Source organism: Schistocerca nitens, chromosome 3, assembly GCF_023898315.1.
Source record: "Schistocerca nitens isolate TAMUIC-IGC-003100 chromosome 3, iqSchNite1.1, whole genome shotgun sequence".
In the NCBI taxonomy this organism is placed as follows: Eukaryota; Metazoa; Arthropoda; class Insecta; order Orthoptera; family Acrididae; genus Schistocerca; species Schistocerca nitens.
This window is the reverse complement of record NC_064616.1, coordinates 391,189,995-391,217,120: the sequence shown is the minus strand read 5'-3', so window position 1 is coordinate 391,217,120 and position 27,126 is coordinate 391,189,995. Positions and strand designations below refer to the sequence as shown.

Here is a 27,126-nt window from a genome sequence, read left to right as displayed (position 1 = left end):
ATCAGTAGGAAAGACAATCCTGCAATGCCTAAGTACAAAATTAGTGGTGTGATGAATGGCAGTCATGTTGATTAAATATCTTGGTGACATGAAATGAAACAAGGCTATAAGGACGAAAGTACAGCTCATCTATAATGGAGACAACACACAGTATGCTAATGTGACCCAGTCTTGAGTACTTTAGGATCCACATCATGTCATATTAAAGGAAAACATCAAAGTGATGCAGAGGTGTGCTGCTAGATTTGTTACTGGTTAGTTTGATCAATATGCAAGTATTATGGAAATGACTCCAAACTCAGTTGGAATTCCTGGAGGCATGATGCCATTCCTCTCATGAAATACTATTGAGAAAATGTAGAGAACCAGCTTTTTGCCACTGAATGCACAATGATTCTTCTGCCAACAACAGACATTTTATGAGAAATTTGAGAGTGGAACAGGAAAGTGAATGCGTAGTAGGGGTACAAAGTACAATCCATCATGCACTGTATGGTGGTTTGTACAGTATGTACAGTCTGTATATGTAGATATGAATGTGGCATAATCATAGGTGTAAACTGCATTGCCCTTGCCAACTGAGCGGCATAAAAAATTGTATGCTGATTACCACACTCCTATAATTGGATAACTATATGTATGTTATCAGCAAATATCTTTAATATGTGCTAAAAAAGGGCAAATACAAGATGTCACTGAAAAATTACATGTACCTGTTAGCAGTTTATCAATAAAATAAAAATAAAAGTTAAATCCTATTTGGTGGCTTATATCAGGTTGTTACAGCATCTATCAAATTGCACGTCAAGTCAACAACAAGAAAGAAGCAAGCTACTACAGTTCATTGAAAATGTATTACCAGGGTGAATATCTGACTGCAGAAGACTTTAATTCTGAATATGAAAGTAGCTGTGAATTTTAATGGTCACTGATGGACAATTTTACAGATACTTAAGGACATGGGCATAAGGTATTTTAAAATGTCTGAAGCACTTGAGGACAGCAGCGATCTTGTGGCTGCAAGGAGCAGTGAGAGAGACCCAAAATAGTGGGGCATATAGAGTTCATTACAGTGACACTGTGTGAGTACCAGAAGCATGCAAGGTCAATGATCAGGAAAGTAAGCAATGACCTTTCACTCCACCGTCAGGCCACAAGTGGCTCATCAGGACCATCCGGCCGCTGTGTCATCCTCAGCTGAGGATGCGGATAGGAGGAGCGTGTCGTCAGCACACAGCTCTCCCGATCATTATGATGGTTTTCATTGACTGGAGCCGCTACTATACGGTTGAGTAGCTCCTTAATTGGCATCATGAGGATGAGTGCACCCCGAAACATGGCAACAGCACACGGCACCCTGGATGGTCACCCATACAAGTGCCGGCCATGCCCGACAGTGCTTAACTTTGGTGATCTGACGGGAACTGGTAAGCAATGAACTTGGTGGTCTGCAAATTCTATTAGGGAAAGGTAGTTGTATTATTGACACTCGTGTAAGATCAGCAGATATGGGCTTCATTCTTCTGAGCAAACATATATTTAAGGTCTGTTAATCCCCAGAACTCTTAAACATAGAGAAATGATGTATAGTGTTACCAAATATCGGCTACTGCCATATTGCCCCCTCCCTCCAGTAGTTCACAAAGTTATTAGAAAGCCAACATATATATGCCATTACAATTTGATCAAGCTGATAAGTACCCAGGAAAAACTGTGTGAGGAAATCAGTATGTTAAAAGCGCATATAATGCAGTCTATGCACACAGTAAATAGACAGCACCACAATATCTGCATTAGCAGACTGCATGAGACATGCAAATTAATCATGAGAAATTAGCTGGGATTATAAACTATCTGCTTGTAGCAATATTTACAAAATAACGTGATGTGAATGTAAACCGACTCATTCCATACCACCGATTTGTCATTCAAATGATCTACAGAACACACAACTAATCACCTCCAAGTCTAAAATGAACGTATTTGTAGCAACATAATAGATACTGCTTACATTATCTAGACAAGTTGCACCTCATTCTGTTTCTCTAATGTATTCATTAAAATTTAGTAGCTGCTAACCCATTTGTAGATACCAAGCTCTTCAAATAAATGGCAAATCTGTCATCAGCTCATGTACCTACGAAGCTGGCAGAAATAATGGCCTTTTTATACAACTTTTCCGCCTCAGAAAAGTATAAAGTTTGTTCAGAAATGCGAACATCACTGAAATGCCAGGAGAACGATATATGTTGATACTTAATGTCATAGTTGAAAAGGTCTATGCAGCTTCCAAGTAATAAGTACCCCACTTAGACAATTGTCTACTAACTTAAACACCTACTGACTAATCTACTAGAATGCATGATTGTCCACATCAATTGTTCTACAAAGTACTTGCTAAATTGCAGCATCCAGCAAATTTATCAAGTTGATATTGTTAATTTAAACCAGCATTCATTTAAGTATATAACTTTCAAAGAATTTGTTCTCCAGAAGTACTTGCAGTCCATATATTTCTTCTACCACCCTACTGATAGCTGATGTTTAGATGGATTATGAAATTATTTTTATGAACTAATCAAGCAAAAATCTTCACACCAGTCAACATTTCTGGCACTAGTTAGGGGGTTTGCACTCTAAGTTGCATTCCTGCATTATTTAGTTACCTTTGGACAAAATACATTGGGAATTGGGTCAACTTCATTAGTTACAGCTGTTGAAGGAGCACTCAAAACAGTAACAGATTTATTTGTGCATTTTTTATGGAGAGAGAACACCTTGAGCATTCCTTTTCAGAAGCTAACATCCTTCTGTCACGTTTTTGAAGGTATACCATTACTTGTTAAAAAATTTATTTCATAATTTATCAATTATAGGCACATAACATTTACAGATTTTGCGTACAAGTTTTTTCAGTTTCAAATTAGTTAAATTTATCTGTTTATACTCGAATATTCTAGTCTGTCATTCATTTCTGCTGACATCATTAGCACCTCCTATGAGTACAGCACAATAATTTCTTGTGATATTAGAGAATTCTAAGTCACATTCACAGTAACACTTGACATTTGTTAGCAGGTTTTTTAATGGCAGAAACATGAATACTGTTGCTAACACAGCTTGTCAGTAATCTTGACATGTGGCATGCATGACCATAACCAAATAATGTTACCATCTTCTTCAGTAATCATTTTACCACTGCTGAAAAGTTTTCTTGTTCTGCCTTCACCATAAGCATTTTCAAAACCTTGATCATATGGGTATTGAAGGGCATCAATATTATTGCACAAAGTGAGATTTCTTTACCAGTTTCTTGGTGTTTATTTCCTTTTAAGAGAGAACCATTTTGTAGAGTGCATCAGCTTGTCCATTTAATTTACATAAAAGTTTTGATTATGATCTTCTAGTAATATAGAAATCTGTGTTCCTTTTTCAAACATGTACACTTATCCTTCAGATCAATTTTCTTTTTCTTTTAGAGCAAACATATCACTTCAAAATACTGTGATTACTCTCTCCATTTCTCTGATTATGTGTCTAAATTTGCTTTCACTAGTGCACATAAGAAAAGATCGTGAATAATCGACAGTTACAAATTTTATGTTTACTTGGAACAGATTTCATGGAATTAAGTGGTAGTTGCCACACTGAACACCTTTTTTTTCACTTTCTTGTCACATATCTTGCAGCTGTCTGCACTCTGAGTTCTACTAGTGCAGGTACAAGTTAAGATTTTCCCACATGGTGTCACCTTGTATAACTAGTAACTACCAGTAAACTTAAAACCAAAATCTGAACTGAAGCTATTTATTTGTACCTACAGAAATGTCCCTCACAGATGACTTTTAAGATGCCATTGATCAACTACTTCAGCATATACCATGATCAGGCAAAGGAAAACCTATAGCCAACACAATATGCATGGCAAAGAGAAATTACGTCAGGGCCCTGGTGCAACAGACAGGTAAGAACTACCACAGAATCATCTCAAGAGACCAGTACAAAGAACTCAAGAAGCAGACAACATAGTACCCTACTTCTCCACAGATGTGATTGGAACTTCCATCTAAAAAAAATCTGCACCCACCAACATCCTGATGGTCTGTTTGCAGAAGCTTCTCAACATTGGAACATAAAAAAAGAGAGCTTCTCCCAACTGGAGTTCAAGGAGAGAAAGAGAAGAGGAAGGCACCTACAGAATCTGGCATGACCAGCTGCATCAAAACCAGGAGGGCATAAACATGTGTGTGAGGAAAATACAATTGGCCTTCTATGGACACTTGATCTGCATGAATACCGAATGACTCATAAATGGGATCTTCACGGTGAAAGGTGAGACAAAGGCCACCAAGCACACGAGTATGACACTGGTAAATTCTTACCTGGAACAAATGGACAACACACAGGCCCAGTTGAATTGGTGAGTTCAAAAAGGGGTCATGTACCAGGAGATAAATTTTTCAGGAGACATAAGACCATGATGTCATGGAGTTACCATGTAGCAACTGGGCCTCGGAGTAAAAACAATGTATGCCATTACAACATTTTAGCCACTGACTGTCCAGCCGAAGTGGCCGTGCGGTTAAAGGCGCTGCAGTCTGGAACCGCAAGACCGCTACGGTCGCAGGTTCGAATCCTGCCTCGGGCATGGATGTTTGTGATGTCCTTAGGTTAGTTAGGTTTAACTAGTTCTAAGTTCTAGGGGACTAATGACCTCAGCAGTTGAGTCCCATAGTGCTCAGAGCCATTTGAACCATTACAACATTTTAGCCACTGACTGTCCGGCCGGAGTGGCCGAGCGGTTCTAGGTGCTACAATCTGGAACCACGCGACCGCTACGGTTGCAGGTTCGAATCCTGCCTTGGGCATGGATGTGTGTGACGTCCTTAGGTTAGTTAGGTTTAAGTAGTTCTAAGTTCTAGGGGACTGATGACCTCAGAAGTTAAGTCCCATAGTGCTCAGAGCCATTGACAGTCATTTTAACCATTGACTGTGGTCAGTAATAGTTTGAAAGTACTGTAGATGACCACTTTTTGTGAGGATGAGGAGGAGACTGTCAATTTGTCTGCAGTGGAAATATTGTGCTATGCAAGTTTGTTATTCATATTCATTATAACAATGAGTGTGTGTGTTATGAGCATACAGGTTTATTCATAATGTACCCTAAATATGACCACAAACAAAATACAGCAAAGAAGACAATGGTGGGTATCATGATTGTTCTCTCAGCTATCCTTCATGGCTACTGTCAGATACTGTCGATACTATTGTAAAATGGTTTCTACCCCACTGGTATGTATTATAGAATTTTCTTTATATAGGAATATGGCCCTCTCTATAACTCCATACCTGTCAGCTTCTGTTGATGGCACATGACCCCCTGTTACACCAAATTATGCATACAGATATAAGAATCAGTGGAATTAAGTCTCTGCAATGCACTGTCTTGGGTCATACATTTGAGGATCTTGTTTCACTTGTTCGAATTTAATGGCAGGCTGTGCTAAGTTGAACTCCCACAACACTCTTAAGGTTTTCCACCATGTGAATACTTACGGCCTCCATAAGAACACAATCCCAGAATGATGTTGTGGACAAACCTTAAGTCTTCTCACAAATGTGATGTCCTGTCTTCAAGCAATGCTCCGCTACTGCAAATATGAGAGATTGTCCCATGTGTGTATACTGATAGCGTTCAACACAATGTCCTTGTATGGTGGGGTGTGTCTGTCCAGTACAAATTCCTCAAACAGGCATGGGATCTTATATACACCATCTTTTCTAAGGGCAAGATCATCTTCGATGAAACAACAAATTCGTCAATTTTGCTGCTGGGTGAAATGCACTTAATGTAATACGTCTTGAAAATTAGTTCTGTTCTTGAAGTGTGACAAATGATACAGTTACAGTTTTGGAAATCATTTGTGGTGGAAATATTTTAAATCTAAAGTCAACAAATAAACCTGATCTCTTTGAGGATGCCCACGTGGAAACTTGTCAGTGACAAGGAGACTGTTGCAGCAATGATGATTGCCAAAGTACAAATTGCAGATAAACAACTGCTAAATATTAAAACTGCAACATTATGAAGGCAGCACACAACAAATAACAAATAACAAGGCGAGGTACATGCATGAATATGCAAATGATTAGCACTTCAGTTCAACCACACAAAGCAGGAGTAATGCTATTTAAATTCTCCAAATTTGAAAATATTAAGCAGTAGATTTCTCATTCAAAAACTGAATTTGAATGTTGGTCATTTGGTCATTATGCCTCATGTAAGGAGGAGAAATATCTACTGGCAAGTGTCAGAATTTGAGAGTAGCAAGACTGTGGCACCTTGAGACTGTACTATCAGAGTATATCATTACATTAAGTGTGGAAATCTGTATTTATATTCACATGTTTGTTTGTAAAGTTTGCTGTGCATGAAGGTAGTTTTGTCATCTGCACACTCGATGTAATGAACATTGTTTTGAAGCACGTGATTGTATGTAGCCCTCCTGTGTTCAGTAGGTATTTCAAATTTCCCTGCACTCATTTGTGCCTCAATTGCATGACTGTTTACTGCTAATGACATGTTTCCACACTGTTCACAATTTACTAAGTGCACTGACCTAACATGTTCACAAGTGCTGTCATTGGTAATAGTGTCTAAACTACTAAGAAGGCTTTGTGCCATTTCTAAGCATTTCAGAACACTGTTCACAAATTATTGCATCACTCTGTAGTGAAGTCAATCAATTTTCCATTTATTTAGTGTTCATCGGTGTAGTCCCCAGTTCGGAGTAAAGTTTGCTGCACTCATTTGGTTATGGTCATTTTCCATTTCATGAGGGCTCAACTATATAGTAATTGCTATTAGCTAAGCCAATAGTCCAATCCCTTGATTAGGAACTGGGAGTTCACTAACTTAGAACACAGCCATTGTTGACTGACACCCATGAATCTCTCATATTTGACATATCCATGGGACCATGTTTATCCCATGTTATGAAAAAATTGAGCACTACTGACAGTCAAAGTTTAATTACCTCTTCAGTACATTACAACAAATTTCAATTCGGAATAGGTACACAATATTTAAACCACTAGCCTTTCTGGTCACTGATGTAAAAATAATCGACTAATTTCCATAGTAACATCATTTCAACTAGAATTATACAGAAGACAGTTACTGTAATCATATTTAGGTAACTGTATATAAGCCCAATGAATGAGAAATAATATACAGAGATATATGCAACTATTCACTGACAGATAAAATGGTTATGGTGGTGACTCAGAGGATTTCAATATCATGGGCAAGTCTGAGAGAGAATCAGTTTAAGTAATGATATCCATGTAGGTCATTATATGCCTGTACGGAAACTTGTGCCGGCCGGTGTGGCCGAGCGGTTGTAGGCGCTTCAGTCAGGAACCGCGTGACTGCTATGGTCGCAGGTTCGAATCCTGCCTCGGGCATGGATGTGTGTGATGTCCTTAGGTTGGTTAGGTTTAAGTAGTTCTAAGTCTAGGGGACTGATGACCTCAGATGTTAAGTCCCATAGCGCTCTGAGCCATTTCTGAAACTTGTCATTAGAAAACTGAAAGATAGGATGAATGACCAGTGGACACACAAAATGCAAATCAGGCCACGGGTGGTGCAAATAGAATAAGGAATTAGGGATAGTAAAAGTGCTGTCGCTCTCTGCATGCTTATTTTACTTATCTGCAACATACGCAAATTACTATGTCAAATACAGATACTTTGGTATTTTAAGATGCTACACGAGTAGCCACGACTTGTTGGTCTTAAAAATGTACGTTTATAATATTTCCTGCAACAAGATCGACAGCTGCCCCAAGTGGCTGTGTGTGTGTCTGTTATACTCTTACATTTTACATCGTTCTCATGGGATATACTGAAGCTGCAGCGTTTTTCTTTGACGCGCTAGTGTAAAAGGGATGCAATATCAGTTAAGGGGAGGTTTACTATCTTTGGCCCGAAGAAAGGCATGTTCTTTGAGATTTTTTTCTTGGGATGTGTTATAGATGTCAATGTCAAATTTGGTCAAAATGTTTATTGATATTTCCTCTACAAACTGGAATTTTTTCGACCGGAAATGTCTACGAGCAAAGGCGAAAGTGCCGTCGGAGCGAAACAAAATTTCGATGTAGACATCCACGCGCGGTATGTCACAGGTCAGCCAGCTCGTCTGAAATCAAAACTGAATTGACTTTAGCGAAGTATACAAAATTGTTTAGGAGTTGTGCTTCGCGTAAGTTATTTGGACAATAGGAAACAAAATGGCGGCCATTTGAAAAAATTGGGTTTTTTCATCCGTTTCCCTACTTCGTCGGCCAAGTAAAAATATAGTTGATGGATCGGAATAAAAGTGGTACAACTCCTAGATAATTTAGTTAGCTTCGTTCGAAACAAAGAATCATGCCAGTCGGTTCAGTAAATTTGAAGTTACCATACTGCGCGATATAAGTCACTTCGAGAGAAACGCGTTTGAAGTTTTGACTACATATAAATGCAATATTATGCAACTTGTTCAATCTGATATTCCGGGTCCATAAACTAGTCCTCTCTCTTCCTCATAGAGGGCGTTCTGCTCGACCTGGGCCATCCTAGGCTGCTCCAGTGCAGCTAGTACGGCCGGTGAAAAGCTGTTTTCGGCCGTTTGAATCCGGTGGTAGCCCGAATGCTTGGCGAACTACGCCGAATAGTGTCCCAGGGTGACGTCCATCGTTGTCATGGTCTTCAGAATTGCTGAATACCCTTCGTTGAAGCTGCTAACTGCCAGGAAAGTCGCAATCTCCACAGTCTTCGCGCCAGAATGCAAGTGCTTGGGGGCTAACTTCCAAACACACGCTGAACGCGTTCAAACTTTCATTTGAATTTTGTGCGTTTCCTCCCAAGCACCGGTAAAATAACTTGTCCTCCGAAAGAAAAAAAAACTGGTGCGTGAAAAAGGCCGATTACAGGCAGGTGCATTTTTCGTTCAACCGCGAATAACAAACATTTCCGTTCTGTATTCGAAAAGCCGTATCAGGGGTGGATTCTAAACACTTTTATGGAGCCAAAAATGCATTTTTTTAAGTGGCACAATCCGTGTAATTCGCACGCCTATTTACATAACTACATAAGCCGGCTCCCGGCACTTCCTTCGTCTTAAGAGTAACATCTACACCTATACTATGCGAAGTGCATGGTGGATGGTACATCCTACTGTACCGGTTATTACAGATTTTTCCCGTTCCATTCACATGGAGAGTGCAGGAAAAATGACTTTAAATGCCTCTGTGCGTGTTGCAATTACTCTAATCCTACCCGCACGATCCCTATGGGAGAAATATGCAGGGTGTTGTAGCATATTCCTGGAATCGCCATTAGAGCCGATTCTTGAAACTTCGTTAGTAGACTTTCCGTCTATCTTCAAGAGTCTGCTAGATAAGTTCTTTCAGCATGTGAATGACTCTCTCTCTCTCTCTCTCTCTCTCTCTGGTCAAACGAAGCTGTTACCGTACCATTCGTGCTGCACTTCTTTATATGATCAACATTATCTGCCAGTCATACTTGATACGGGTCAGCACACTTTAGCAGTATTCTAGGATGGGTCGCACGAGTTATTTGTAAGCAATCTTCTTGGGAGAATTATTGCATTTCTCTAGTATTCTACCAATAAAACAGTCCGCTACCCGCTTTACCCACGACTGAGCCTATGTGACTGTTCCACTTCGTGTTCTTACCAAGTGTCACACCCAAATATTTGTATGGGTTTATACGATACTATTTTTTTTGTTTTGTTTTGTTTTGTGAAGCGAACAATTTTACATTTTTGAACACTTAAACCAAGCTGCCAATCATTTCATCACCTTGAAATATTATCAAGGTCTGACTGAACATTTGTACAGCTTTGTCCAGACTGTATTTTGCTGTAGATATCATCCGTGAAAGGTGTGAGGTTGCTATTAATATTATTCCAAACATCATTAATTTACAACATGAACAGCCAATGACCCAACACTCTTCCCTGGGGTGTGTCCGAAATTAATTCTACATCTGTTGATGACTCTGCATCCAAGATAATATGCCGTGTCATCCCTACCTGGAAATCTTCGATGCAGTCACACATTTCGTCTGATACTCCATATGATCGTACCTCTGATGATAAGCATTGGTGTGGTCCCGAGTCAAATGCTTTTCGGAAATTAAGAAACAGTGCATCTGCCTTATTGCTGTTATTTATGGCTTTCAGGATGTCATGTGAGAAAATTAAAATTCCACATGATCTATGTTTCAGAAATCTATGCTGGTTGGCATGGAGGAGGTCATTCTGTTAGAGATACTGCATTACGTTTGAGCTCAGAATGTTCTAAGATTCTACAATAAATGGATGTCAAGAACGCTGGACAGTAGTTTTATTGATCACTTCTGCTACCCTTCTTGCAGAGAAGCGCGAGCTGTGCTTTCTTCCAACTACTGGGCATGGTTTTGTGCCCAAGAGATCTAAGACAGTTAACAGAGGGGCTAAAGGTGGATTCACACTTGCCGGAACGCCACCATCAAGAAACCATAAAGTTTTAGCATGTAGACAGTCAGAGGAATTTCTGAGCATTCACACAACACGAAAGAACATTCTGACGTCACAGCTGGTTCATAAAAAACTCACTAGAGTTGCTGTTTCGTAGCTCATGGTAGATTATAAAATGTCGAAATTTAGTTCAAATAAGTTTGCAATGATTGTTATTGCACTTGATCATGAGGAACAGAGCAAAAAGGTCTGGGCTAGCAAAATGTTAAATTGAGGCTCTTACGGATATTTGCATACTCGTTACAAGGAGCTGGAAGAGTAGTAGTCATTGTTCTATAAATATTTCAGAATGTCTGAACAACAGTTTTTTTCCCTGTTAAGCTAGAGATAAATAAAAATTACGAAAAGAAATCCAAGATTTAAGCATCCAATATCACTTAGACTGCAGCTCATGGTTTGCTTACAGTATGTCTAGATGGGCCGTTTTGTGTACTTGAACTATATTTACACATATTTCTGCTACTTGCTGTTTATCATTAATTTATTAAAAATCTTATTTTAAACTTCTGCATGCCACATCCGCTTTACTCCCGGTTTTTCTTTTCACTGTTCCACTGGAAAAATCTTGAATAAAGCACATTGAACAAGATATGTATCTTTTATTTTGCAATGTATTCCTTCAGTGTATAAAATAAAATACTTTAACTTAGTATATTCTTCCAGTACATATTAAGACATTCTCGCAGTAGCAGTCACTGGGGAATACTTTAGTAACACTGTTATTCAAAATTGCTCGCCAAGTAGGCTACGCTATGGCCCGTCGAAAAATTGTTACCGAGAAACCTTGGTGGTGTGTGGTGTGTCGATGCCACCATATGAACTACAGAGGCGAATCTTTTGATATGACGGTGACACTCTGTCAAGTGTGAATTCACCTTAATTCAGCTGAGAACTGGGTATAGAATCTGATAGGGATTCCATCAGGCCCTGGGGCTTTGTTCGGTTTTTACGATTTCAGCTGTTTCTCAACATCATTGACACTAACATCTATTTGACTCATCTTTTCAGTGGTACAAGAGTTAAGCTGGGGCAATACTCCTTCGTAAAGGAACATTCAAAAACAAAGTTAAGCATTTCTGGTTTTTGTTAGCTACTCTCAACTTCAGTTCCAGGCTCGTCAATGAGTGAGTGGACTCTAACTTGGGTGCCACTAACAGCCTTTACATATGATCAGAATTTCTTTGGGTCTTGTTAAACAACATTTGACAATATTCTGCTACAGCAGTCATTGAAGGCTTCACACATGACGCTCTCAACTGCTAAATGCGTTCATTCGGCATCCCTCTATCTATGGGCCCATGTTTTGTTTAATACCAATTGTACCATAGTACATTTCTTTAGAAACTTGCTTATAGTGCCTGTGTACCAAGAAGAATCTCTCGTCTTACGAGGTGTTCTACTGGGGTACATATGTATCTAGTGCATGGTCAACTATTCTTTTAGACCTGAGCCATAGTTCCTCTACTTGCTCCCACACTGAGCTAAGAGTTTAAAGTTCCTCATTGACATGAGACTATTGTTTCTGTTCCTCATTTGCTGAATGTAAAAATCATTCTGCTTGTTTTAGTTGCTTTTTGTGTTTTTGTATTGGTGCTATAACTGAATTATGGTCACTGATATCAGTTTTGATGTGAACTTCCTCAAAGAGGTCACGTCTGTTTATTGCCATTATATCCAACGTATTTCCATCATCCAGAATGAGATTTTCACTCTGCAGCGGAGTGTGCGCTGATATGAAACTTCCTGGCAGATTAAAACTGTGTGCCCGACCGAGACTCGAACTCGGGACCTTTGCCTTTCGCGGGCAAGTGCTCTACCAAGAAGTAGTTTTATTTCCATCATGATTGGGGTTCAGATTATCTGTTCTAGGTAGTTTTCAGACAAGGCAGTAAAGTTTCTCACAATTTCATGTAATGTCCACCACTAACAAATCTATATGTATCCTAATTGATTGTTAGATAGTCTCCTTTGACGACAGTGTCATTAGGAAACTTATGTACAAGCAAACTGAGGCTTCTCTAAAGTTTTCCTTTACATCAGAAGATGAGTCTGGTGGGCAATGGAAGGATCCAGTTATTTTATGCCCACCCCTGATACTGAGTCTTTCCCAAACAATCTCACATGCAGCATCAGTTTCTATCATGGTGGATGTGAGTCTCTTGTCTACTGCGACAAATACTCCATTTCCCTATCCTTTCAATATACACTTACATATTCCCCAAAAAAAATCTCGCTGCTACCGATTTCAGATTTCAACCAGCTTTCTGTACCTAGTATTACGTGAGCACTTCAAACTCTGGCACTATGCTGCGAATGATTCGGCAGTTTACCATTAGGATTTTAATATTTCAAAATGAGGGAGCACAGCAATCATTTCCTTTCATGTTTTATTAATCAAATCTAGATTTCAGCTGGTGTCTAGCCATTATCAATGTACTATTTCATAGCGCAATGCATGTCCTAATATGTCAGTCCCCTGTTGTTGGGGTTTCTGTCACAGTTTCTTCAAGACTACTGTTCTTGAGCCATTGATAATGGCTAGGCAGTAGCCGAAATCTAGATTTGCTTAATGGAATCTGAAGGGAAAGAATGACTGATTGCTGTGCTCCATCATTTTGAAAGTCATATCACAGTCGTTGAGCGCATCCACATAGCTAATGAAAGATGACTTGATGAGGATTTTAATACTCTCACCTACGGGAGGCATTTGTTTCGATCTTATAGTGATACTTCTGGGTTTCCTACAGCTATCCTTATCTGGATTGGGTGGAGAGTCACTAATCTAAAAGAAATCCTTGTGTACACCCCACACAGTGAGCTACCTAAGTAGCAGCCTGTGATGTATAATGCACACCTGACCCATTTAGGGGGACCTTACAGGTCTCAGCCCTATGGCACAAGCTCAGGAAGTCGCAGCCTAGCTTGTCACAGAACCTTTGAAGTCTCTAGTTCAGTCCTTCTATTCGACTCAGAACGAAAGAGTCAGGATAAGTTCTGGAGACAGTGCTGCAAATTGTTTCGTTGAAGTTCCATGCACAAGGCTGGTATTATGACCTCAGAGCCCAGACAAGTATCATTTGTTTCAAGTGTTCCACAATCTGCACTTCATTGCGTGTTCCCTCAATGGCTGCTGGAATAAGCTCACCGTGCCCAATGAGGCCTCCAGGCATACACACTGAGTGTACCTGGTGTTTCTTCCCATACCTTACTGCCATTTTCCTAAGGGGTACCATTATTGGTCATACATTTGAACTGTCGACAATTGATACACTCCTATCCTTTTGTGTTTATTTCCTCTTGATACACAACAAAGCAGGTTTACCCAAAACAGGTGAAGTGAGTCCCACTGGCTCAGTTTCATTGAATGACAGCATCTTGAACTTGTTTGTAAGAGGGATCGGTATAACACCCTGTGTCCGACTTGGTCCCTGTCTACCCTGTTCAGGACTCCACTCACAGTCAAGTAGATGGGTAATTATAGGGCTTGTATATAATGTATAGGAGAGGATAGAACGTCAGGTATCTTCGTGCTTCTTGGTAACCCAACACTCCCATTCACAGCAGCTTCCAATCACTTGACAGTAGTGAGGATGATATCCAGCTGCTTACGAATAGTAACTAATCTCCTGCCTGAAAAAAGCCAACACATTGGCACTGTGCTATGCCTGGTCCAATATTTTACAGAATAGTAAAGGAGAAACTTTATAATAAGCTTGCGGATTGTCGTTTGAGTTTGATATGCTGCAAAATAATATCAGCAGTCTTTTGGAACGTAAGTAATTCATAGCTAAAAGCGAGATATCTATTACAACAGAGAACTTGGCTTTACTACTGCTATAAAGCGTTTTCTAGGTTATCGTTATTAAGGAAGTGAGCAGCCTTATTTTACAATAAATACAGACGATAACACTATCAAAAGAGGGAACTAATATAATACAATATTTTCCTGGGCGTAAACCGAGGCTACTTTGTTCCAATATTTAGACACTATGTACCGATGCTCGAAAATACCTAAGGTAAAGTTAGCAAATTTGACAATTTTCAAGCAATTAACTAAAGCACGAAGGAATGATGTCTGAGTGAAAAGATCTTCGAATTTTCATTTTACAGTGAGTTACACAGTTTTTAAAATTGGGGCAAAGTTTCCCATATGGGCAGGTTACTTTGCTCCACTTTCAAAATCAATTTAATTCTTATGGAAAAAATTCTATGGAGCAATGTTAGACACAGAGTAAATATTCGATTTTCTTGGATACACCATGTTCACCAAAAATACATTTTTATATAATCTAGGTACCATAACCTAATTACCACACATTTCAGCATTGACACTCAACACCACTCAGTTCCGTAATTTGGAAAAGGCCCCTTTTATTCACTATGTTAGGTGGATCTATGCCTCCTACAACATCTTTCCCTTCATAAGAGGTCATCTGGTTTTGATGGCCATTTGCATGATATTTTTTGACTTAGTTACAGCGCTTATTGTAGCCCCAGTCTCATTAAAGTTTTGAATAACACCTGGATACACATAATCCTCATAATGAAAGATCACAAAAGCACCGACTTCTCTCTTTACTTGTTTAATTTGTGGTCCTTGAGAGTTCTGTAAGTTTTCCTCCTTCTTCGTACTCTACTTCCAGAAGACATCTTACTGTGAGACTCCCAGGATTCTTTGTCAGAAGAGTCTTGCGTATGGTGATCTTCACTTCTCTTAGAATGCCAAATTTGCTTTCTTTTACGTTTTCCTGGTTGGTCTATAGGTGTTTGTGAACCGGTTTCTGCTGCAACACCCACATTTTCCACCATTCTTCTACTGGTACTTGTTGCATAAGAAAGACTTTTTCGAAGTGAGACAGGAATCTTTCTTCTTTTGTGGGACTTCTATCCCCAGGAATGTTAAGTGTGTCCTTTCTTTGAAGAATGAGCAGAAATGAATTATTCAGATCATTTTGATGCACCTCTGTGTCCAACGCATTCAAGCAATGGTTCAACAATACAGGGAAATATTCCACACTTCCTAAGGCTACTTCTCACATTTGGCTGCATCACATCAAGAGCCTTTCGCATCAGAGCAGGAAATTGGTGTTTAAGAACACCACACTTCATTCCTGCAAGTGTTTGCTTCCACTCACACAATACCTGCCACCATACAACTTTCATGAGATGAAAGAAGGCAATGTCTGAAGGTTGAATGAGATGAGTAAGGTGGAAGAGACACGAAATGAACGTCAGTTTCTCTACACCTCTGGAAAATTTGGATGTTCAAATGTGTAGAGAGATCGTCAGGAATCACAGCCTTTTTCCCCTCCAGTTTCTCCAACTTGGACAGCAGTATGGTCTCAAACCAGTTACTGCATCAAACCATCCTGAACTACAATGATTGTACCTGCATCCCTCCGAGCATGTGTTCCGCAACTGCCCACACTTGTAGGGAACATTGGGTGGCAAAAGTCCCCCTGCCGCACTGCCACACATCACAATGGAGCAACTAGATTTAGAAAAGTTACAAATTCTTTCTGGGTACTTTGTACCTCGGCAGCAGATAACTCTGCTTTTACCAGGATTGTCGAGAGATTTGTCTAATCTCATGTGTAATGGTGTAACACAGGACATATTTCAATGCGTTTACGCAACATGATTTCATCAATAGCTTCCCTGCTGCATATCTTTGTCAATTGAGGATGTCGTTGAAGGAAACATTTTGTCAAATCTTTCCCTGGTATATTGTTGGAAATTGCTTTCACATTACGCCCCAATCTATCCAGATAAGATTTTGCTATATAACACAGGTCAGCAGAATTCAAGGGGAAGCCATAATCACTCATTTCTATATACGATGCAAACACATTCTCATTTCCATTAACAGGCTTCATTCCTGGGGTATTTTGGTGTCTTTGTTTCTTTGTTTAAAATCGTACATCTTTGGGCTTTTAAGTGAGGTGCAGCCTTTCTGTGGGGAAAATATACCATTCCTGATACTTTGCAGGCAATGTTCCAACTGTTGGGATGAATAATCGATGCATCGACGTGATCCTGGTTTTCTTTTACATTCATGAACCATATCTATGAAAAAAATACAGAAATGTAACTAAAATACATTTTGTAAAAATGGGTGCAGTTACTTTGCTCCATTTTATGAGTGGTGCAAATCATCCCCCCCCCCCCCCCCCCCGCCGCCGCAAACTGTTGAAAATGCAACCTCATTTATTTATTTTTCAATAAGAGAAAAACAAACGCAACCGCATTAACAAGCGAAGTAGGATTTCAGTTCACCATTAAATTCTACAGCAAACGGTCGTATACTTACCCTTTCAGTAATAAAATTCTGTTCTGTAGGGCAACTTTTCAAACGCAAATTTCAGTTAAATAAATAACACTTCAACTTAACGCTTCCACTGAACAAGTAAGCACAAAATGGCAGACCCAGAAAGTACTGGAAGGAAGACTGATGCTATCTATGATTTAAAGTTGAAAGCTTTTGATTTTAGTTAAGGATTTCCCCTCCAGAGGGTTTTGAAGCTTTTTCTTCTCCCCCCCCACCCCACCCCCAGTAGGAGCAACGTGGCTCCAATTTACGGTATTCGCGGTAACTGTAATTCATAAACACAGATTTATTACGAAATACGTTCTACAAAACACTTGTAAACTGCGAAAATCTTTGCAAGCCTCCGAAACTTCTCAATACATGCCTTTGTCACGTGAATACAAAAAATTAGGGAACTGTTAGTTGTGTATGGTGACTACACAATATAACTCAACAGCCACAGGAGTTTTTATTAAAACAGCACGAACATCACGTTTACATTTGCAAGTTTTCAAAATTAATTTACGTAACGCACTCATTTTAAAATCATGAAAATGAACAAGACTCTAACTGTAGCTTACCTTTATAGAATGGATGAAATCTCTCAACTCTAACACGTCTACCGTTCCTATTGTCTTTGCCATTGAAAGACACCTCATGTGAAGTCTGAGTTCGAGGACACTCAAACAGCAACACAGTATTAAGTCTCTCTTTTGTTTTCTCCAGAACAATAGATGCTGGCGGGAAAACAGTGTCTCCAAAATCTTCCATCCTAGCACCACAGTCATGTGGAACTTCTTTGAGCACACGGAGAATTATCCCTGGTATTTCATTTTTTCTGTGTTTCTCAGCAGCTGTCAAAAGTATTCGTTCCCAGTCGCTGCCAGTGTTACCTAAAAGAAAAAATTTTTAATTTTTAAAATCAAACTTACGAGATGCATAAAGAAGGGGAAATATACCATTATCCTGCCAGTAATGACAACAGATTTGTATACTTTACGTACACAAAAATATGCAAAAAAACTGGAGATTCAAATTTTGATGGAAGAGAGACTTGAATAGCTAATTTGCTTAACATGCTTAGATCTCATTTCTTCTGCGCGAATTAAAGTATCACAAGACAACACACATATCTTGACAATTGTAAATAAATATGATTTCGAATTGGGGCTCCTTAATGTTAGCTGACAGACCACATTGGTATATGGGGTAAAACTAGCAATTAATGATCTAACTACTACACCTACATTCATGCCAAATTTGCAGAAAGTAAGATCAATGTTTTTGATCTGTCATGATAATGTGAAAAGTGGTAGAATTCATAAAGCAGCGTACAATAACCTCAAGAGACACTACAGGTCACAAACTAGATTAGCCAAATGCAGAGAAAATAATTTCAATGAGAACTCAATAATAAACTTAATTCTGCATGGAGGGTCATTAAAACAGGCAGACTTAGAGTAAAAGTTGCATATGTCATTCCAGATTTTTTTTATTTTTTAATCAATGCTCGAAACACTAATTCTTCACATCCTTATAACCTGAGTTTCAAAATTACAGTCTGCTTATACAAATTAGTTTTCATAAAATTTTGCTGATGCTATGCCAACTTGTTACCTGCAAACATGTTCGTTAGTGGTATTTTTCTGGTCTATCTTAAAAAGAATATAGTAGTAGTTCTGTTTCAAAAAGGATGACAAATCCTGATCTAATAATTATCGTGCATTTTCTCTGCTACCTATTTCCTCAAACATAATTGAATACAAGGCAAATTCTCATACACCAGCTACACGAGCCACAACTGGTCAAAACGTTTCTATTGTGATACCCTCTTTGGAATCCAAATTCTCTGCCGAAGCCACACAAGAGGGCTTGGGCAAGCAATCTGAATCTCTAAACCACAGAATATTACTGGAGAAACATTTATGTTACGGCATTAAGCACCTGGAACAATAGACGGGACTGCGGGGCGCGGCGACTAGAGCTCACTGAGCATTCCTCGAGCTCCTAGTTCTCAAACAATTCTCGACAAGCTCACGAGGAACAGCGCGGCGGCGCCCGTCGCTGCGCCCCAGTTGACGACAGCATGGGCCGGGGTTATTGGAACTGAAGGCCGACACTAAACAAACACTCGTGGTCACTGTGCTCGTAACTAGTATGTCTCCGGTTTCAATCGAATAAAGTTATGATTCAAAACAATGTGGATATACGAAAACAAAAGTCATGGAGCTGACAATAGCGACAGCACTTGTTGAATTATTTGTTTTCAAAGTCTTCGAAATATTTCAAAATATACAACGGGCGTGATCAGACACTTACTCTCCTAATAATGCGGCTCAGGCAAAGTACCCAGGTACAGGACTATAGGTATGTATGTTTTACATCAAAATCGCCAGGGACGGAAACATTGATGACAACGTACCCCAAAATCAAAAATAGCAAAGTTGCATGGTATATAATTTTATTGGATTACTTTTCCAGCAAAATCTCCTTGCAGGAACCACAGGGAAGTAAATGGCAACAAGAACTAGTTGCCGCTCAAGTCGCCATGACAATTTTAAACAGCTGTTGTAGAGGACACTGGTTTTCGACGTTTTGTCGTGCTGTCGGAAACAAAATATTCGATTCTAAATAAAAAAAAAAATTCTGCCACATGACTGATAAAAATTAATATAAAGAGAAAGAGACTGTAAACATGGACTCTACCAGTTTCTTTAATGACCGACATTTGGACCTTGCTGAATTGTGGCATATACGTATGGATGTAACTGGTCATTTTATGGACAGTAATTTGTGCCTAAAAACTTTAGCTCTCGAGACAGTTTCTTTCCAGTAAAGCATACAGCGCCAAATGTTAATAAGGCATTAGATGACAGGGTTTCATAATGGAACATTGAAAAGAAAGCTGTAAGCATCAGAACTGGTAATGCGAGTTACATAACGCCCGCAGTACAGCTTACTCGTACTTGCAGCGTAGGTATGCAACACGATCGATTTAGTTGAGAAGAGTTCTTTGGACAACAACAACAACAACAACAACAACAACAACAACAGTGATCCCTGCATTAAGCGGGAAAAAAGGCCAGAAAATTCGTCAGTTATTTTAAAACAAATTCCTATCCTAATGGAAAAAACCTCTACATAAATTAATTTACCAAAAAGATATTAGGAAAGTCAGTTCTGGGGTTCTGTGCAGCTGTTCCAAGGTATTGAAGAGTATGTTCAAGGGATAGGAAAATCGCGGAATAGGATGGGAACATTTGTACTTGGTGTACTTTCCAGCGTTGGCACGCGACGCAGTAGCGTGCCCATTGCTGGCAGCCCTTGCTGACATTTCTCCACACAAAGCGCTCTGCTACGAGGTGGGCGGAGGCACGAACACTGGGGTGGGCTAAATTACGCAATGTGTTGAAGACAGCTCGACGGAGTGTGGTTGGGATGAGATAATGTGCGCGTACTGTCGTCGCACCAGATCTCACCAGAAATGCCAGGGAAGGTGTTGCAGACGAAGTGTAGTGAAGAGATAGTCTGAAATCAGGTTTTCTGTGTCCTGGTCAGTGGGTTGGAGGTTAGGCAGTTCAGAGAGGTCTAACAGCGAATGGACGGCGTCGACTCGTGAAAGGAAATCGGCAACCATATTGTCAGCACCCTCTATGTGTCTGACATCGGTGGTGAACTGAGATATGAAGTCCATGTATCCGAAGCGGCGAGGAGGCGGGTCAGCTGGCGGGTTTGTAATGGCCGCAGCCAGGGGTTTGTGGTCCGTTATAACATAGAAAGGACGTCCCTCAGTCTTAAAATGCTTGATCACTTCGTAGACCACGAGCAACTCCCTGTCAAACGCGGAATATTTCCATTGTGCATTGGTAAGCTTGTGCGAGAAGAACTGCAGAGGCGAAGTTTGGCCGTCGATTGTCTGGCTAAGGACAGCGCCGATAGCAGTATCGCTCATGTCTGTGGTGATGAAAAGCTGCGCATTGGGATGAGAATGCGTGATGGTGCAGGCCTCGGCAAGAAGATTTTTGAGGGCAGTGAAAGAGGCAGTCATAGCAGGGGTCCATGGAACAGGCTGAGATCCAGACGTGTTGGTGCCTGCCAAGGTGTCTGTCAGTGGAGCCTGAATCTCCGCAGCCTGAGGCAGATGTCGGCAATAACAATTAATCGTCCCCAGAAAGTGCCGGAGCTCTTTGAATGACGAAGGTCTGGGTAGGTTTAGTATTGTTTGTACTTTCTCAGGGGCGGTGAAATGCCGTCAGCAGAGACCCGAAAACCAAGAAAAGTGACAACAGGTTGATTTAGCTGTAATTTGTCCTGCTTGGTCTCGATGCCTGCTGCCGCGAGAGTGTTCATAACAGTTTGCACATGTCGAATGTTGTCCTTGACGGAGGAGCTGAACACAAGAATATCATCAAGATATGGAAAGCAGAATTTTAGGTCGAATAGCACTTCGTTGATGAAGAGTTGCCAGGTCTGGGTTGCGTTTTTCAGACCGAAGGGCATGAATCGAAATTGAAATAACCCGATTGGGGTGGTGATTGCTGTCTTCTCGATGTCTTCAGGTGCCATGGGGATCCGGTGGTAGGCCCATTTGCAATCAATGACAGAGAACGTGGTCGCACCTGCGAGGGAACTGGTATAGTTGGCATTGTTGGGTATGGGGTAGGTGTCCATAATTGTTTGTGTGTTTAGTTGACAGTAGTCTCTGCACATGCGCCAAGACCCGTCTTTCTTGGGTGTCATATGTATGGGCGTAGGCTAGCTACTGGCAGAGGGTTCAATGACGCCGGAGCTTAGTAGTTCAGAAATCTGATTTTTAAGGTCGGAGAGGCGCTCGGGACAAAGTCGACGTGGTTTACTGGAGATCGGGGGACCTGGCGTGAGGCGAAGCTTGTGAACCGTGCCGTTGGTGACGACAGAAATGTTGCTGGCGGCACGGGAGGCGGTTTGTTTACAATGTGTGGTGGGCGGGGCAGGCAAGGGGTGGTTGTGGTGTTCGGAGCCACTCAGCGGATCCAACGGGAGCCAAGGCAGCAAAGTGTCCCAGCAGTCAATGCGAAAAGATGGCCGCCGGCCCAAAGCAGTGGCACCGTGGTCGGGTGAGCTCGGTAGAGCTCGTGAGCCGTTAGTGAGTCCACTGTCCGAGGGCACGGCTTGTGGCAGCACGGTCATGGGCGAAATGCTTGGAGCGAATGCACTGTCTGTGTTGTCAGTGGGGGTCACACGGCGGCACGCAGGAGCCGAGGTTGTATAGTTTGAGGTGCTGTCTGCGAGGGGCGGGGTAGGAGCCGTCCCTTCAGGAACACGTGACGCTCGTCGCACCTGCACACTTGTGTCGGGCCGAGTGTCAAACGCTGCCATGTTAGGAGGGTGCGGCCATGCGGAACTTTCAGTACATGTTATGGCAGTCTTGATAGCACAGTTGCAAGGGGTAGCGGGATAAATACATTGAGGCTCGACTGCTGGTACTGCAAGCAGATTCGGCGCACTTACCGACCTTGCTTTGTCCTTGCTGTAGTGTCTGTAATTCTTTTGCTGCAATGGAGAGCTGGAGCTGTGTTTCGTGGAGCCGGAGGGCGGGCTTGAAGTCTTCCTTGCGTAGGCGAGCGACGTGTTCAAGCTCGAAAAGGCACTTGTGCATGGTTTCTTGTAACGTCGTCGACACAGACGAGCATGTACGGATGATATGAGCCCGGACCGATGTGTCACGGGGGGGGGGGGGGGGGGGGGTTTGCTCGACGGAGCACAGGGGAAGTGAGTCTTGGACGGATGATGAAACACAGTGTTTTGCACTAGGTCCGGAGAAAGTTTGTGGTGTCGCAAGAAGTCAATACCTAGTAAGGTTCGTCAATTTCGCACACTAAAAAAGTCCACTCGAGTTCGCAGTTTGCAGAGAGTGAGACGACGTAGGAAGTTGAACCCGAGCATTGTAGTTTAGTTAAATTCATGGCTTGCAGTGAAGTATGATGAGGGCGGATGTTCGACGACGCTAAGGATGGAGGCAGCAGCGAAACATCAGCGCCTGTGTCCACTAGGAAAAGGTATCCCAACGAAATGTCTTTAATGTAAAGTCGTCCACAATTATCCGGCTGTTTCCGGACAGAATGGAGCACTGGGGGGTGCCTGTCATGTTGTGTGCAGGAGGCGGCACCCGGACCTACCTGTGATTGGCGTTTGGGAAGTAGCAGAGTGGTCTGCAGTTCCGCACCGCCTCACCAAACTGTGTGTGGAAGTAACAGCACGGGTAGTGCGGTTGCATTTCCTGCAGAATGTTCGTTGCCATTGGTGATGGCCGAGGTTCGGTGGCCGCAGCAGGTTTGGTTGCAGGTGGGGGCGGAGTCGGTGACATCCCAGTTGCTTGTTTACTGCTTCCCGGAGCAAGCGGAATGCTCGGCACAGTATGGCCCCGGCTGCGTCCGGCCACAGGACGATGAGCCTGAACCTGAGACTTGTCAGGTACGCATTGGCTGGCGAAATAGAGCAGTGATGCATCATGTAGCTTGTCAGCAATTGTCATTCTTTGCTCGACAGGTTCGGGAGACCTTTGTGCCAGAGCAAAGCGGATGTGAGGAGATAGTTAACCTGACCAGATGGCGAGGAGAGCTGTGTCGGAGAGTAGATCGGCGCTGACTAGGGCACGTAGCCGTCTCCAGAGCTGGGAAGGTTTGTCGTTGACTAGTTGCTTGACGTGGAGCACTTGCCATATTGCTGCCTCAGTTGAGCATGCAAGCCGACGTAGAACTGTCTTTTTGGCTAGAGCGTACCGGGTAGATGAGTCCAGGGTGGCGACCAGGTCAGCAATCAATTCCTCCTGGTGGTGCAGATGGGTGATGAGACACAGAAACCTGGTTGACTCGTCGAGTTTGTAATGGTCGAACACTTCGTCCACAATTTTGAACCAGGCTGTAGTTCCGTCGGGATTAAACGGCGGCAGCATCGGTAAGCATTGTAGAATGTTCGGAAGAACAGGTTGAGTTGAGTTCGTCAGGGCACTGCCTGAATCGAGCTGTTGTTGCTGTAGTATTCCAGGAGAGTGTGCCTCCAGGGGATGTGGCAACGACGGCTGTTCGGGTGGCAGCATGAAGGTGACACGTTGTGGTTGAGCACGATCTGTCGCAACGCAGAAGCCCGTCGCAGGTGAGACACTGTAATGTGTCGATTGCGCTTGCGGAAGCTCAACACATTGCAGGTGTGTTTGGATTGACGCGTCGTGGAACACCGACGCGGATGAGGCACCGAGATGTGCCGAGAACGGTAGTGGAAGCTCGACTGGAGCCGGCGTGGGGGCGACAGGTGAGAAAAAGTTCAAAGTTTGAGAACGCGTGTTAGTCCACGGAAAGCTCGACGTATGATCAGAGCCGGGGCCACCTATGTTGCAGGGAGGCTGCGGAGGTGCGGGCTGTCCAGAAGCACAGTGTGTGAAATGATGTCAAACGTGGGACGGAATGTGTGATTGTTCACTGTTCATAGTCACACTGCTCAAAACGGTGTGCGGATAAGGTCAATGTCGTGGCACAAAACACTGAGGCGTAGCAGTGGGACAGAGGTGGAGGTCAGGCACAGATAACAAGTTATTGTTCCTGTTGCAGGCCGAAGTATCGAAGTAGGAAGGCATGTGCTGATGCTGAACCGAGGCAGGTGTGGACATGGTCAGATGCTGAGGAGGTTGACCTGTGAACGAAGTAGTTCTGACCACGTGGCAGGTATCTGCATGGTACTGCACGGATTTCGGCATGGCAAATCGTTGTCCTGGCGGTAGTAGGTTGTCTGACGAAGCATTTGGAGAAATCGGCAATGATCCCGCACTGCACGGAGATCTGTAAGAGGTAACTGCACAGTCGCTGAGGGAGGGCACACGTGGCAGGAACAAAGGTGTTTGATAGCCGGAGTCATGCGCACCCCTAACCTTACGTATTGTTGCAGGCTCGAAAACGTCTGGTGAAATCGGCGGAATCATCGAGTGAGAGGCATCGTGTTGCAGTCCTGGCTGGTGTACATCTCCCACAACACAATGCATGTCGATCACAAAATCTGGCGTTAGGCGCTGGGCCGAAGTCATTGTTCGAATGCTGTGTCGATGTAATACACGCGAAAATAACCGACGCGGAGGTCGCGGACACATGAAAACAGCGAAAACAGAAGACGTTACAACTCGGGGTCACCAGTGAGGAGGGTGTTCGGGTTGGTTGCACCAAAAGGCACACCCATCTAGCAGTAGTTCATTTATTAACCTTAACACATACAAGGATCACGAAGGTGGATGTGAGTCCATCTAAACTATGGAATTCTTCTATGGGGTAATTCTCCAGGCCCCCGGAAAATTTTTATTTGGCAGAATCAAAGAGTGGTCGTAAAATGTGGACTATCAAGCAATGAAAGTAAGTTATTTGGTTGGATGAGTCTTCTTTTCACTCTGTTTCCAACTTCTGGCTGAGTTTACTCCCAAGAGTGAAACAGGGTGGGGGTTCAGTGATCATTTGGGTAGCCATATTGTGGTAGGGATGGGCTATGATCGCGCTCGAGAAACGCGCGACGCGAAGGCAATTACTCGAGAATTTCTCGGGTACGCTCGAGAAATTGACAGGGCTGCGCTCTCTGAGAAATTGCGCAAACCTTCAGTACACGAAGCACTGAGCCGCAGCGGTCGTACTCGTCGTACGTACGTGCTCGGAAAACTTTGAAATTCTATGATTGATATCAACTGTACTACCGTTATTAATGTTTACTGAAGTATTAGTATATGTCTCATAAGACAAAAATCGTATAATTGTTGTTTAAAACAAAGCACAGAATTAGCATAAAACAGAAGCTTTATTCTTACAAAATGAATTACTTTGTACATTATGCATGTATGCTTAAACGTAAAAGAGAAGTACTATAGCCTTTTATATACAGAAACTGCGTACATGAGTTTACTTACAGAAGAAACAAAGAAAACAAAAGTTGTTCAGCAGAAGGCATTTTTACATCGCATTGCTACACTGCCTTCGATTTTTGTTTAGAAATATGATTTTATTAACCAATTGGCCTTTTAGTCTGCTTCTTTGTTTGTTTATAAGCAGTCCTGTTTTCGAAAATATTCTTTCACTGGGAACAGAAGTTGCAGGTATTGGAAGATAGTTTGCCGGCCGAAGTGGCCGTGCGGTTAAAGGCGCTGCAGTCTGGAATCGCAAGACCGCTACGGTACCAGGTTCGAATCCTGCCTCGGGCATGGATGTTTGTGATGTCCTTAGGTTAGTTAGGTTTAACTAGTTCTAAGTTCTAGGGGACTAATGACCTCAGCAGTTGAGTCCCATAGTGCTCAGAGCCATTTGAACCATTTTTTGGAAGATAGTTTCTTGCCACGACAGATAGACCTGGGTAACTGTTTTCATTTCTTTTCCAGTAGTGTAAAGGATTATCCGTGCGTTGTAGGTACGGTTCTTCCAAATATCGTTGTACCTCCAGGTCTATGCTATCACAACCGCTTTTCCATTAGATTTTTATTGGAAACCTCTTCATCGAAAGAAGCCCATAAGAAACTACTGGCGTTTTGTACGACATGGTACTCGTGGCTAGTGTCGTTAGCAGCCGAATGAGTAGATCGTATGGTCTCTACCACGTTTGTGCACTCTGTAATTAGGCTTGCAACGGCATGTTTTGAATGAATGGGATTCATAAATGGTAACGTTTAGAATCTTGGGTCGAGAACTGTGGCAACGGCATGTACTTTGTTAGTTTCTATTGAGCCTAGCCGGGCTATTAGTGAGTTGTGCAGACGTTTCTGTAGCTCTTGCGCTGTCGTGGTAGCCCACTTCCCATTGCACACGGTTAGGGTTAGCTGTCATTATTGGAATAGCTTTCGAAATAGAGGTGTAGTTTTCAGTTGAGATTTCACTTGTTACCACTCTAGTACACATAAACATTCTCTCAAAATTCGGCACTCGTCAGCTGTGAGGTTCTCTACACCTGAATACAAAGTTAATAAACAGGCTGCAATGCATTCCTTTTGCTCCACTAGACGTTGTAGCATATAAAACGTACTGTTCCATCGGGTTTCGGTTTCCTGAATCAATTTATGAACAGGTTTTTTCATTAGATCCTGGATCTCATGGAGTTTTTCATTAGCATTGCAACTTGTTTTAAAATAGCTAACAATTTTTCTGGCCTTTTCCCGCATTATGCAGAGCTCACTGTTGCTGTTCAAAGAACTTTTCACAACTAAATTGATGGTGCGTGCTAAACAAGGCACATGTT

At 42.0% G+C, this 27,126-nt stretch overlaps 1 protein-coding gene across 3 annotated transcripts in view; it reads right to left on the bottom strand.

Annotated features, from left to right (window-relative positions):
- Positions 1-27,126, bottom strand: part of LOC126248333 (constitutive coactivator of peroxisome proliferator-activated receptor gamma-like) — a 725,840-nt gene that overhangs the window by 317,701 nt on the left and 381,013 nt on the right. For all 3 annotated transcript variants that reach the window (XM_049949229.1, XM_049949228.1, XM_049949230.1), the window contains one exon: positions 17,475-17,786. In XM_049949229.1, coding sequence (XP_049805186.1) covers positions 17,475-17,786 — 312 coding nt within the window. The remainder of the gene's footprint in view (positions 1-17,474; positions 17,787-27,126) is intronic.